The 12,899-nt window shown below is 39.9% G+C and overlaps 1 protein-coding gene across 3 annotated transcripts in view; it reads right to left on the bottom strand.

Moving 5' to 3' along the window:
* The window catches only part of APBB1IP (amyloid beta precursor protein binding family B member 1 interacting protein), a 128,538-nt gene that overhangs the window by 22,455 nt on the left and 93,184 nt on the right, over positions 1-12,899 (bottom strand). For all 3 annotated transcript variants that reach the window (XM_055274928.2, XM_063637293.1, XM_063637292.1), the window contains 3 exons: positions 12,210-12,296; positions 9,240-9,383; positions 3,774-3,884 (listed from right to left, as the gene is read on the bottom strand). In XM_055274928.2, the coding sequence (XP_055130903.1) occupies positions 3,774-3,884; positions 9,240-9,383; positions 12,210-12,296 (342 nt within the window). The remainder of the gene's footprint in view (positions 1-3,773; positions 3,885-9,239; positions 9,384-12,209; positions 12,297-12,899) is intronic.

Here is a 12,899-nt window from a genome sequence, read left to right as displayed (position 1 = left end):
TTTACTCAGCAAATTAATAAGAATTCTCAATATTTTGGGAGGGAACTGAGAAGTATGCTTAAGAACAAAATGAGCAGGGTGATTGCACATGAGGAAATTGGCTTTAGAACAGAACTGATCATCATCCTGAGAAAAAAGGAAATACACATTCTGCAAGGGTTGCTCATGACTCTTGCTCCCAGATCCATCAGTCCTGCTGGTTTCTCCACCTCTGAGCCCCCTCTCTCCTTTGGGGAGATACTCAACTCTCTCTTATAGACCCAGACCTTGGATAGTAGGAATTTTTAGAAATTCTAGTTCAATACTCTGGGACTTAAGATTTCTATTCTTGGTGTAATCTCAGGATAACCTCATGTTCTAGGTCAGACAGTTCAAGTCCTGCCAATTGTAGGTCCTAGTCCCAAACTGGTGTGTCAGTTTGAGAAACTGAGTCCCTCCCCTGTTCACTGTGTCTAAATCCCCATGCTGGGAAACTCTTGTCAGAGACCTTGTCTTTTTCTTGACAGACATCCCTGCTTTGGCTTCTGGACCCCAGCCCTGGGATTTTGGCTCCTGCTTCCTTCTGCTAGACTTTCATCCTGTCTGCCCACTCTGAAGGCCATTTCATCACCAGCTAAGCCATGACCACTGATGGTTAGAGTGAGGATACATTCCAACACTCAGTAGAAAACTTGACCATGCTTAGGAAAAATGAAGATTCCTAGGCTCCATCGTTACCTAACCCTAACCCTAGGTTCCATCATTATTTTGATTTAGTGGGCCTAGGGCCTGGGAACCTGCATTTGTAATGAGTCTCCAGTGACTCTGATTCAGCCAGTTTACCGACCGGTGTTTCAGAAACTTTCTCCAAAACCTTCTCCTGATTTAAGAAGTGTGGACAAGGCTTTGGCGATGAAGTGTGTTGGAATGCTCCATTTTGGTAATTTATCAGGGTCTTAGGATTCCAAACATGGGAAGATGTGGCTCAAGGGCAGGTGGGAGGGGCAGGGTAGTGGGTGATGCTTCATGTCCAGTTCTCTGGGGGCCTGAGAAACTGTCTGAGACAACGGCCTGTGAGCCGCACTGCCTGAGTTCTCATTCTGACTTGGCCACTTCCTGGCTGGGGAGTCTCTCTGCACACATACCACATCTATAAAGAAAATGCGATATAAGTGCTTGCCATTATTCTTATTTTTCCTATATCAGGAACAGACAAGGAGGGGCGAGGACCAGAAGCAGGCAGGGCGTGCTCCTCATCTCTCTTCCTTCTGACCAAACAGACCTCCCTCACCTCAGGGCTTTCCACTTCCCATTCTTATTCCTGGAGGGCTCGTACTGCAGGTAATTCTTGCTCCCTCACTTCATTCACATGTTTTGTCAAATGTCACTTCCTAGAGAGCCTTTCTGTGAACACCCCATCCAAAGCAGCCCTAGCCCCAATCCTACTTCATATTGCTCCTTGTTACTACTTGACATCACATTGCATATTTTTTGTTCTTTGCCATTTTCCTCACGTTGAATGTAAACTCCATGAGGACAGGGATGGGATAAACTCCACTATTCCAGGTGATGGGAATGTGGCAGTAAACATAATAATGATAATAATAATCCTTGTCATTCAACAACAGTTGTCATTTAACACATTTTTTTCTTTTTCTTTTCTTTTCTTTCCTTTTTTTTTTGAGACAGAGTCTCTCTCTGTCACCCAGGCTGGAGTGCAGTGGTGCGATCTCGGCTCACTGCAACCTCCACCTCCCGGGTTCAAGTGATTCTCCTGCCTCAAGCCTCCCAAGTAGCTGGGACTACAGGCGCACACCACCAAGCCCAGCTACTTTTTGTATTTTTAGTAGAGACAGGGTTTCACCGTGTTGGCCAGGCTGGTCTAGAATCTTTGGCCTCAAGTGATCCATCTGCCTCAGCCTCCCACAGTGCTGGGATTACAGGTGTGAGCCACCGTGCCTGGCTGTCATTCAACAAATATTAAATGAATAAATGAATGAGTGAATGAATGGATCCAGCCTTCTCCTTGCCTTCAGTGCTTTCACAGTCATTATTCTGGGGCTCTTCTGTCTAGGGCAGGTTTCTTGACAGCAGCATTGTTGACACTGGGGGCCAGAGAAGTCTTTGGTGTGGGGGTTTTCTTGTGTACTGCAAGGTATTTAGCAGCATACCTGGCCTACTAGATGTCAGTAGTCCCTGCTCCATGCCCCAAGCTATGGCAATCAAAAATGTCTTTAGGGTTGGCCAAATGACCCTTGGAGGCAAAATGCCTGGTTGAGAACCACTGAGGGAGTATCAGGCTGACTGAGCTAGTATAGTAGTTTTTATTATTAATATTATCTGTAAATAATTAAAAGTGGATGCTTAGGAATTAAAAAAAAGGCTAGGACATCTGAATGAAAGCCACTGAATATCCTGAGCCCTTGATAAAGCCAAGAATTTCAGCCAATTATTATTTGATGATTACAATAAGTGATTGTAATTGTTCAGGGAGTCAAAATTGCTAAATATGATTGAATTCACCTGGTTATTGTATTTGACTAAAAAGAAACCCAGACAAAAACTTACCAAAGTCCTCAATCCAGAGTTCTCTAGGCGTACAGAAAGACCCGTAGCACATCACATGTGTGGTTGTAATAACTCATGTCCTGATCAGACTGATCTGAGATTCTAATTTTAAAAAATGTAAATCGGCCAGGAGTGGTGGCTCATGCCTGCAACCCCAGCACTTTGGGATGCCAAGGTAGGTGAATTGCCTGAGCCCAGGAGTTTGAGACTGGCCTGGATAATACAGTAAAGCCTTGTCTCAACTAAAAATACAAAAATAAAGTACAAAAATTAGCTGGTGTGGTGGTGTGCACCTCTAGTCCCAGATACTTGAGAGGCTAAGGCAGGAGGATTGCTTGAGCCCGGGAGGCTGAGGCTGCAGTGGGCCATGACTGCGCCACTGCACTCCACCCTTGGGGACATAGTGAGACTCTGCCTCAAAAAATGTAAACCATAACTAACATTCGATAATACATATTGCCTTTTGACAATATACACCTTAAGTTTCATGACCCAGTAATTAAAACAACTTTTTTTTTGCTGTTTTCTATAAGTTGTCTAAGAAATCTTGCAAATTTCTAATGTCTAAAATCTTCTTATGGTGGAATGAGCCCAATAAATAAAGAACTGAAAACTTTTTTTAGTCTTATTGATAACATTATAAATTAATTTGTTTCAAATGTGGAACTTTCGGCAGGGTGCCGGTGGCTCACGCCTGTAATCCCAGCACTTTGGGAGGCCGAGGTGGGCGGATCATGAGGTCAAAAGATGGAGACCAGCCTGGCCAACACTGTGAAACCCCGTCTCTACTAAAAATACAAAAATTAGCTGGGTGTGGTGGCATGCGCCTGTAGTCCCAGCTACTCAGGAGGCTGAGGCAGGAGAATTGCTTGAACCCAGGAGGCAGAGGTTGCAGTGAGCCGAGATTGCACCACTGCACTCCAGCCTGGGCGACAGTGCGAGACTCTGTCTCAAAAAAAAAAAAAAAAAAAAAAAATGTGGAACTTTCATTTTCAGAAGTGAAGAAATCCACAGACAGAGTTACCTTCAAGTTTTAGGTTCAGTTAGGAGGGTTTGGGGAAAATGCCCCAAATTGATAGAAATGTTTCCCTCATTCCTATTTTGGTTAAACAATTCCTTATTGTTACACATGTGGCTAACTATATAACATTTAACATTTTCTTCCTTGAAAAAAAAGTTAACTCAAATTGCTTATAAATCTAAACGAATGACTTCTTATAACATACCTTTAAAACAAAGCAATAGTCAGTGGGCGCTTTATATTTCATTTTATGCTGAGTCCCATAGTAAATGTTGACATTTTCAAACTGTATAAAACACGCCAGATCTCGAGATGTCTGAAAGACATGAAAAAAAACAAAACTTCAACTGAGATGACAGTTAACAATTCTCCAGAGTTGTCCTTCATAGCACAACTAAGGATTGTATTTTAGTATAGAAAATATTGACTTTTAGGTAATTTATATAAACATCTGCCATGTATAGTTTTTCTCAAAGGCAAGTCTGGAAGGTTGGGATGGAAACTGATATGGCCAAATTGGGGGACAATTTAGTAAGATCTATGCATAAATCTTTCCCAATATGAAAGATATTGAATGTTCCCAACACAAAGAAATGATAAATGTTTGAGATGATGGATGTGCTAATTACCTTGATCTGATCACCATACATTATATGTATCAAAACATCACTATGTACGTTATGCATTTGTACAATTATTATTATTTGTCAATCAAAAATAAAATTAAATTTTAAAAAGAGTGCAACCCAGGAAAATCGGTGCCACTGACCCAGAAACCGAGTGAAAGATTATACTCCTGTTCTAATGCCTGTCTGGGGACTCCCAGAGTCAGGATGGACTGTCCTTGAGATGTCATTATCGATGCAGTTGAGACAAGGTGACCGCTTAGCCAGAAATCTCATTTTGACTTTTGCCATTCTAAGTCCGTGATGGATTTTGTGATTGAGCGTTAAAAAAAAAAAAGTCCCTCTCAGGACAAACAATGAGAGATAAACTTATGCTTAGTAAATTAGCACACACTTCATGCACTTCCTCCTGAGAAAAAGGATTTCTTTCACAAGTTCTCTTTACTGCAGGCAGTGTTGCCATGGAAACAGAGACCTCTCCTCCATGGATAACAGGCACTGTGAAGACTGCAGCCTGTAATCTACATATTTGGTTACACTTCAATTACAAATGTGTTCCATTATTTTTTTCTTTCGCCTTCTATATTTCTTTACTAGTTAATGAATAAAGAGTAGATGGCAGAACTATTTACACCTTAGTGCACAATTATTTCTTTACATATGCTTGTATTCTTTTCTTATAAGATATTTCCTTCTGGATGTTCAAAGTTCACATTTTTAAGTTACAAACGAATGCATATTAGTCACAATTAAAAAATATAAATAATAAAATGCACATCTTCCTTCACCACCCCTTTTTCTTATTTTGTTCTTTTCTCCAAAGGTACCATAGTTAATAGTTTGGTAGTATTCTATTCTGTTCTATTTCATGACGTTGCCCAGGCTGGTCTTGAATTCCTGAGCTCAAGCAATCCACCTTCCTTGGCCTTCCAAAGTGTTGGGATTAGAGGTGTGAGCCACCGTCCCCTGACTTCTTTTTCTTAACATTGCATCTGGGAGTCTTTCTATATCAAGACATGAATTAATATATGACATTCATTTTATGACTGCAGAGAATTCTACTGTACAGGTGTAACGATTTATTTAACTATTCTACTACAGATGATTAGAAGTTGTTTCAATATTTAGCTATTACAAAAAATACTGTGCATATGAGCTTGTATTTCTGTGAGATAGATTTGTCAAGCATGGAGTTGCCATTTGAAAGGATTTTTACTCCCTTTTACATGTACATAGATTTTGCTAAATTGTCCCCCAGTTTGGCCATATGAGTTTCTATTCCAAGCTCCCAGGCATGAGTGTCCCTTTTTCTTACCCACTTCCACCAAAATTTGGATATTGTCTTTATTGTTTATTTTATCAATCTCATGTTTAATTTTCATTTCCCTGATTACTAGTGAGATGGAGCAACTTTTAGTTATGCGGTGGTTACCGGTACTTCTTTTTCTGTAAATTTTCCCTTTAAAAGCTTTGCCATTTTTCTGTATGTTTATCTTTTTCTTATTGATTTGTTGAAATCTTTATATTTTATGGATATTCATACTTGTTTATACATGTTGCAAATGTACTCTCTCACTGTAGTCAGTCTTTCACTTCTTGTTTGTTATCTTTGGCCATAAGGTATTAAAAATAACTTTATAAGGTCAAATCTGTCCATTTTTTCCGTTATAATTTTGAGTTTTTATTCTTGCTTAGGAAAGCTTTCTGCAGCTCAAAATTATAAAAACATTAACCTATATTTTCTTTTTTCCTTCCTTCCTTCCTTCCTTCCTTCCTTCCTTCCTTCCTTCCTTCCTTCCTTCCTTCCTTCCCTCCCTCCCTTCCTTCCTTCTCTCTCTCTTTCTTTCTTTCTTTTTTTTTTTCAGGATCTCATTCTGCCACTTCAGCTGGAGTGCAGTGGCATGAACACGGCTCACTGAAGTCTTGACCTCCCAGGCTCAAGTGATCCCCGCCTATCAGCCTCCCAAGTAGCTGGGACTACAGGCGTGTGCCACCATCCCCACTAATTTTTTTATTATTTTTGTACAGACAGGGTCTCCCTATGTTACTTAGACTGGTCTTGAACTCTTGGGCTCAAGCTATCCTCCCACTTGGGCCTCCCAGAGTGCTGGGATTACAGGCATGAGCCACTGCACCCAGCCAGCCTCTATTTTCTTCTAGGATTTTACAATATTTTTCTCTAAAGATATTTTAATCAATCAAGAATTTAGTTTGGTACATGGAATGAGGTAGGAAATTATATTTCTAAATGGATATACAGTTATTTCAGTGCTATTTGTTGAATACCACATTCTTTCCCCACTGCTGTGATATAAATTCTAACTTTAACTTCTCTTATATTAGATGGCTGTCTGTCGACCTGTTTGTCTCTAGCTGTGTTGTTTTTATCTAATGTTTTGGCACGGCAGGAGGTCTACCTTGATGTTCTTCACAATTCTGGGAAGGTCTATTTTGGAAAAATGTCTTTTTTCCATGAACTTTAGAATCAGTCTGTGAATTTCAAGTAAATAAAATCCTACTGATATTTTTCTTAAAATTACATTAAATTTATAGAAAACTGGGAAGAATTAATAACTTTTCTTTTAGCAACATGGTGCCTTTCTTTTCTTTTTCTTTTCTTTTTTTTTTTTTTTTTTTTTTTTCAGATGGAATCTCACTCTGTCGCCCAGGCTGCAGTGCAGTGGCATGATCTTGGCTCACTGCAACCTCCGCCTGCCAGGTTCAAGCAATTGTTCTGCCTCAGCCTCCTGAGTAGCTGGGATTACAGGCGCCCACCACCACGCCTGGCTAATCTTTGCATTTTTAGTAGAGATGGGGTTTCATCGTATTGGCCAGGCTGGTCTCAAACTCCTGACCTTGTGATTCGCCTGCCTCGGCCTCCTAAAGTGCTGGGATTACAGGCGTGAGCCACCACACCTGGCCTGCAACATGATACCTTTCTATTGATTCAGTTCTACTTCATTTCTCTTAATAAATTTTATATTTTATGCCATATGGATCTGGAACATTTCTTGTTAAGTTTATTGTTAGGTATTTTGCATTTTCTGTTTCTAGTCTGCATGGATTCTTTTGCACTATGGTTTGCATTATATATATTGTTTGTGTAAAGAAAAACTTTCTTAGTTAATACATTTATTTGGTTCTAACAGTTTTTCAGTTGAGGGTCTCATATTGCTGGATAGACAACACTGTGAAAAATCAGTCTTTGCCTCTTCTTTTATATTGGTTATACTTATTATTCTTTTCTTTAATATACTAGTTAGTTCCTCAACCCAGTGTTAACGGTAACAGTGAGAGAAGGTATTCTTGTCCAACTCTGCTGTAAACACTTTTTTTTTTTTTTTTTTGAGACATAGTCTTGCTCTTTCACCCAGGCTGGAGTGCAGCGGCGTGATTTCAGGCTACTGCAGCCTCCACTTCCCAAGTTCAAGTGATTCTCGTGCCTCACCCTCCCCGGTATCTGGGATTACAAATGTGTACCACCACACCCAGCTAATTTTTGTATTTTTAGTAGAGATACGGTTTCACCATGTTGGCCAGGCTGGTCTAGAACTCCTGGTCTCAAGTGATTCACCTTGCCTCAGCCTCCCAAAGTGCTGGGACTACAGGCATGAACCACCACACCCGGCCAAATGTAAACACTTAATTCTCATCACAGAGTATATTGCTTGTTGTATGTTTATTTATATGCACCGTTTATATTCAAATGCCTAAGACATAAACATTTCGAAAACAAATTATTTGTGGGTCAGTTGTGAGGTGCCCAGTGTGGGACTGGAATGAGATGGCAGAGATGGGAAAGCATCAGATCTAAGGGCAGGAAAAGAGTGGAAGAGGCTAAGGAGAACATTAGCTGTCCTGGACCAAGAGTTAGCCATAATGCCCCTCCTGCCTTCCAACAGAGACAGGAGTCTTCTTACTGGAGGTAGCAGACCTGGATGTTCACCATAACTTCATTGGCTTGGAAGTGTGGGTTAAGCTTTTTCAGAGGGCAATTCCTGCATTGCAATGCATGAATATACCATTGGTGGTGCCCTGCATTTGGAAGGGAAGGCAAAATGCTTCCGCATACCCAAGATACAGATTAGACATGTATTAATGGTGAACAAAAGACGGAAATGTCCTAATCCTCTAAGAAAGGTCTTAGAGAGAGCTGATGGTCAGAATAAGAGTTAAAATTACATTTCAAGGAATAATTTATTACATACTAATAAATTTGAGGCAATAATCCTAAATCACCAAGTAAAAGTTAAATAGTGTCTAAAATACCCTGTTAAATTAGGCAGGGAAATTCAGAGTACACCTCAGAGAACGATTTTAAAATATTCAGAGTCTAAGGGCTAAAATCTCAAGGAAAATCTAGTCAAGAGCTGGGTGCGGTGACTCATGCCTGTAATCCCAGCACTTTGAAAGGCTGAGTAAGGCGGGCGGATTGTTTGAGCTCAGGAGTTCAAGACCAGCCTAAGCAACATGGTGAAGCCCCGTCTCTACAAAAAATATGAAACATTAGCTGGGCATGGTGGCATGCGCCTATAGTCCCAGCTACTTGGGGGGGCTGAGGTGGGAGGATGGCTTGAGCCTGGGAGGTGGAGATTGCAGTTAGTCAAGATCATGCCACTATACCCCAGCCTGTGGATTAGAGTGAGACTCTATCTCAAAAGAAAAAAAAAAAAGAAAATCTTATCAAGGCTTCCAATACCTGTATGATTCCAGATAAAAGAAATTTAACTATAATGACTGTAGAACAACAGGGGTAAAAAGTCCTTGGAAATAGACAGGTAAAGTAACAAAATAATCTCTAGAAAAGTGCTTTTGCCATCGTTTTTGAAACCTGACTTTAAAATAGATAAAATACTTTTACCTTCAAGAGAGCTATGGAAAAACTCAAAAAGATTTCAGTAATACTGTCCTATTTGCATACATGTTGCAGGATTATGGAATCTACAGCAACAGAGAATGTATTTAACTTGCCACTTAAGGATTTCTTTAGTTTCATTCTCATGAAATGCTTTATTGCTAAGTGCTTTTTTTTTGTTTTTTCTGACCTTAGTCTTTCCTTTGGGTACATAATAAATTCCAGAAGCCCGTAAAAGAAAATAGCGCCTTTTCCAGGATTTCTTTCCATCTTCTTTCAAATAAAGAGCTCCTTCCAGTTCTGGTACAATGATAGATGTTCCACAGAAACTTTCCTGAAATTGAGATTCCAACGACATAAGACACACACGAAAGACAAAGCATGCATTTTTATTCACATTTAAACAAACTTGCAAATTAGCTTTTAAACTAAAAGTCAATTTTGTGTACAACTCTGATCGAATGCATATGTTTATATTATATGCTATTTGCCAGAAGAGAGGAAGAATAACACATTGATCAAGAATCCTGGCTCCTGAGTTAGGCCTCAAGGCCTCTTCACCACTTAGCTCTGTGACTATGGGCCATTCAACCTCAGTCCACTTACTTGTCAAAATGGAATAATAATAGCCCAACTTCATAAGGTAGGTTGTGAGTAATCTTGGCATATTGTAAAAGCAAGCATTTAATAAAAGCAATTAATGTTATTATAAAATGGAAGACAGAATAATTATTACTTTCCTGATAAGTAAAAAAGTTACTATTTCTTTGCTGGTAAATAGAACAATTATTATCTCTAATTCTACACATAAAATTGGAGAGGATAGTTAATGGGTACAAAAAAATAGGAAGAATGAATAAGACCTACTATTTGAAAACAAAGCAGGGTGACTATAATCAATAATAACTTAATTGTACATGTAAAATAACTAAAAGTGTAATTGGATTCTTTGTAATACAAAGGATAAATGCTTGAGAGGATGGATACCCAATTCTCCCTGATGTGATTATGTCACATTGCATGCCTATATCAAAATATATCAGGTACCCCATAAATATATACATACTATGCACCCACAAAAATTAAAAATAAAAAGAATAAAAATAAATAAGTTAATATTTTATTCTTGGGATAATTTTCTTTTCAAAGAAGGAAGAAGGCAGTTATTAATACATCAGTATCAGAAAAGAATAACAACGTACATCTTCTAGACGTAGATTTTTAAATCTCAAAACTTGCATAGAAATATAGAATTCTTAATAAATTTTGTTTTAAAAATCAATAGAATAAAATTATATATTATTCTATTTTGCAATTCAAATAGTCAAACTTACTTTTTGCTTTCTTTTTATAACTCTCAACATCCTCTCATTTAGTTCCATAAATGCAAAATAACTGGATTTTGCATCCTCCAAGCACATTTTTATGTAGTAGAGCTAGAAAACATTTCTGTTTACACTCCCCAATTTCTCCCCAAATTTGGCTAGTATTAGTCATCCTGTTAATAATCTCTTAAATTCAGAGTTTTGACCCCAATTAGACAGCAGGATAATGATTGTTCATAGCATAGCATAGCATGCTTTGTATTTTCTTTTACATCCAGCTGTAAAACATTGCTGAAGTCCTGGAACAAGGACTATCCTGTTGGTCCTCCCTGGGAAATGCCCACTGTGCTCATGCTCCCAGGAACCAGAACCTGCAACACCTGAGCTCAGCATCTTGGGAGTGGCAGCTGGTTCCGGTAGCTACTTTATCTGGCACTGGGCTGTGAAAGCAGGCAGGGAATAGACATGCGCAAGGCCTGGGCGGAACCTTAGTGAACGCGAGAGGGCGCTCTTCAGCATGAGCCAATTGGCTCCAGGTGGGAACTGGGCCGAGGGCATCACCAGGGTCTTCTGATTTTTCAAGGGAGGTCCAAAATTTATTAACTCAGGAAAAGGTCCATGGATTGTCTCAGGGAAATACAACCTGGGCAGTTCTAGCATGACCAATTGTGACTTGAGATCTGGCACTCATTTCAACTGCGTTATGCACTGCGAACAGAGCCTCTTTTTTTTTTTTTTTTTGAGACTGGATCTTGCTTTGTTGCCCAGGCTGGCCTTGAGCTCCTGGACTCAAGTGATCCTCCCACCTCAGCTTCCTGAGTAGCTGGGATTACAGGTGTGTGCCCCCACGCAAGGCTCAGAGCCTTGATTTTTAGCATAGATACTGTGTGAAAACTCATTAGAGGTTTCCAAAAAATCAATTGCCAAATGAACTTCTGGAACACGCCCCAATAGTGGTCATCACAGACATCTGTATGGTAATCAACACAGTGCTTTCCCCATCTCCCTGAATCTCTGTGATGATTCAATACAATTCGGAAACAGGTTCTCAGGGGGGCGGGGACTGTCCCATAAGCACAGGAACAGTGTTGGGCAGAGCCGCCTCCTGTAACGGTCCCTGACTCCAAATCTCACACTTCCTACCACATCTAAAATATTGAGAGAGCATCTTAGAGGTCCCTTTTAAAGAAGATTTGGAAATCTTTATGTCTGACTTCCATGGAGCACTTAAGTAATGAAACATGGAATGCTAGAAGATGAGTTTTATGAGGATTCGTCAAGTCTTTTTAAAAGTCAAGAATTACTAATCCAACTTAGTGTATCTAAAGCCACATGTTGTAACAAATGACTCAAAAAAGAAAAACAGATGAATTATCTAAATAGTTATAATTTAGTAATAATTTGATTTTAACACCCCAACTTAAAATTTCAGTGTATGTCTTTAGATTTTTCCATTGTTCTCGGAAGCAAATGACTTAAAAATAGAGCAAACGGCCGGGCGTGGTGGCTCACGCTTGTAATCCCAGCACTTTGGGAGGCCGAGGCGGGCGGATCACGAGGTCAGGAGATCAAGACCACGGTGAAACCCCGTCTCTACTAAAAACACAAAAAATTAGCTGGGTGCAGTGGCGGGCGCCTGTAGTCCCAGCTACTCAGGAGGCTGAGGCAGGAGAATGGTGTGAACCCGGGAGGCAGACCTTGCAGTGAGCCGAGATTGCGCCACTACACTCCAGCCTCGGCGACAGAGAGAGACTCCGTCTCAAAAAAAAAAAAAAAAAAAAAAAAATAGAGCAAACATCCTTCTCTTTTCTTCCACTCTGCAAAATTAACCTTACCTCAAGTAAGGATTCCTTGTTCTTAGCATTCATTTTCTCATTAGTTTCCTTGCTTTCTTTTTTTCCTCTGTTATCCAAGTAGAAATTCTAAATAAAATGTTAAAAGATCAGATCAGTAAGTGTTCATTACCATGCTAGACTCTGCAAGGAACTCACAGTCTTGCTGGAAAGATGTTAAGTGTGTGAAATAAACGGGGAACCAGAGCATACAGTATCAATCAATCATCAGGGCCTTCCCAAATGCTGATACCACATTGCCAAGGCAGGAGTGAAACCTCTTCACCCTCCCATAGTGTACACAATCAATGAGAAAACAGAAGATAGAAAACAGTAGAGAAAAATACATCATTTAATTGTTGAAGTCCATGCGTGGACCATGCATGTTAAATGCTGGAAACTGGAAGTCCCCAAGGCACTGGCAAGAGCTAGAGGCTGGAGTGAAGGTCAAACTCATGTCCTATGCTCAAGAGGAGAACTGCCCTGGCAGGCAGATGCCACATGGGAGCTCAAGGCCTTGTAGGCTGGCGGGATTCTGGCTTATCAAGAGAATCCAGAAATGTAGATGTTTGTAAATGTTAGCGACCTCTTTTATTTTTTAAAAGAACTGCCTGGGTCAATCACAACACAAGGTTTACTATTTAGCAACTTCTAAGGACAGAAAGAAGCAGAAAGGGCATTTCTGGAAAGAAA

Source organism: Symphalangus syndactylus, chromosome 4 (genome assembly GCF_028878055.3).
Source record: "Symphalangus syndactylus isolate Jambi chromosome 4, NHGRI_mSymSyn1-v2.1_pri, whole genome shotgun sequence".
Lineage (NCBI taxonomy): Eukaryota > Metazoa > Chordata > Mammalia > Primates > Hylobatidae > Symphalangus > Symphalangus syndactylus.
The sequence above is the reverse complement of the archived record's forward strand: the minus strand, read 5'-3'. Positions and strand labels throughout refer to the sequence as shown.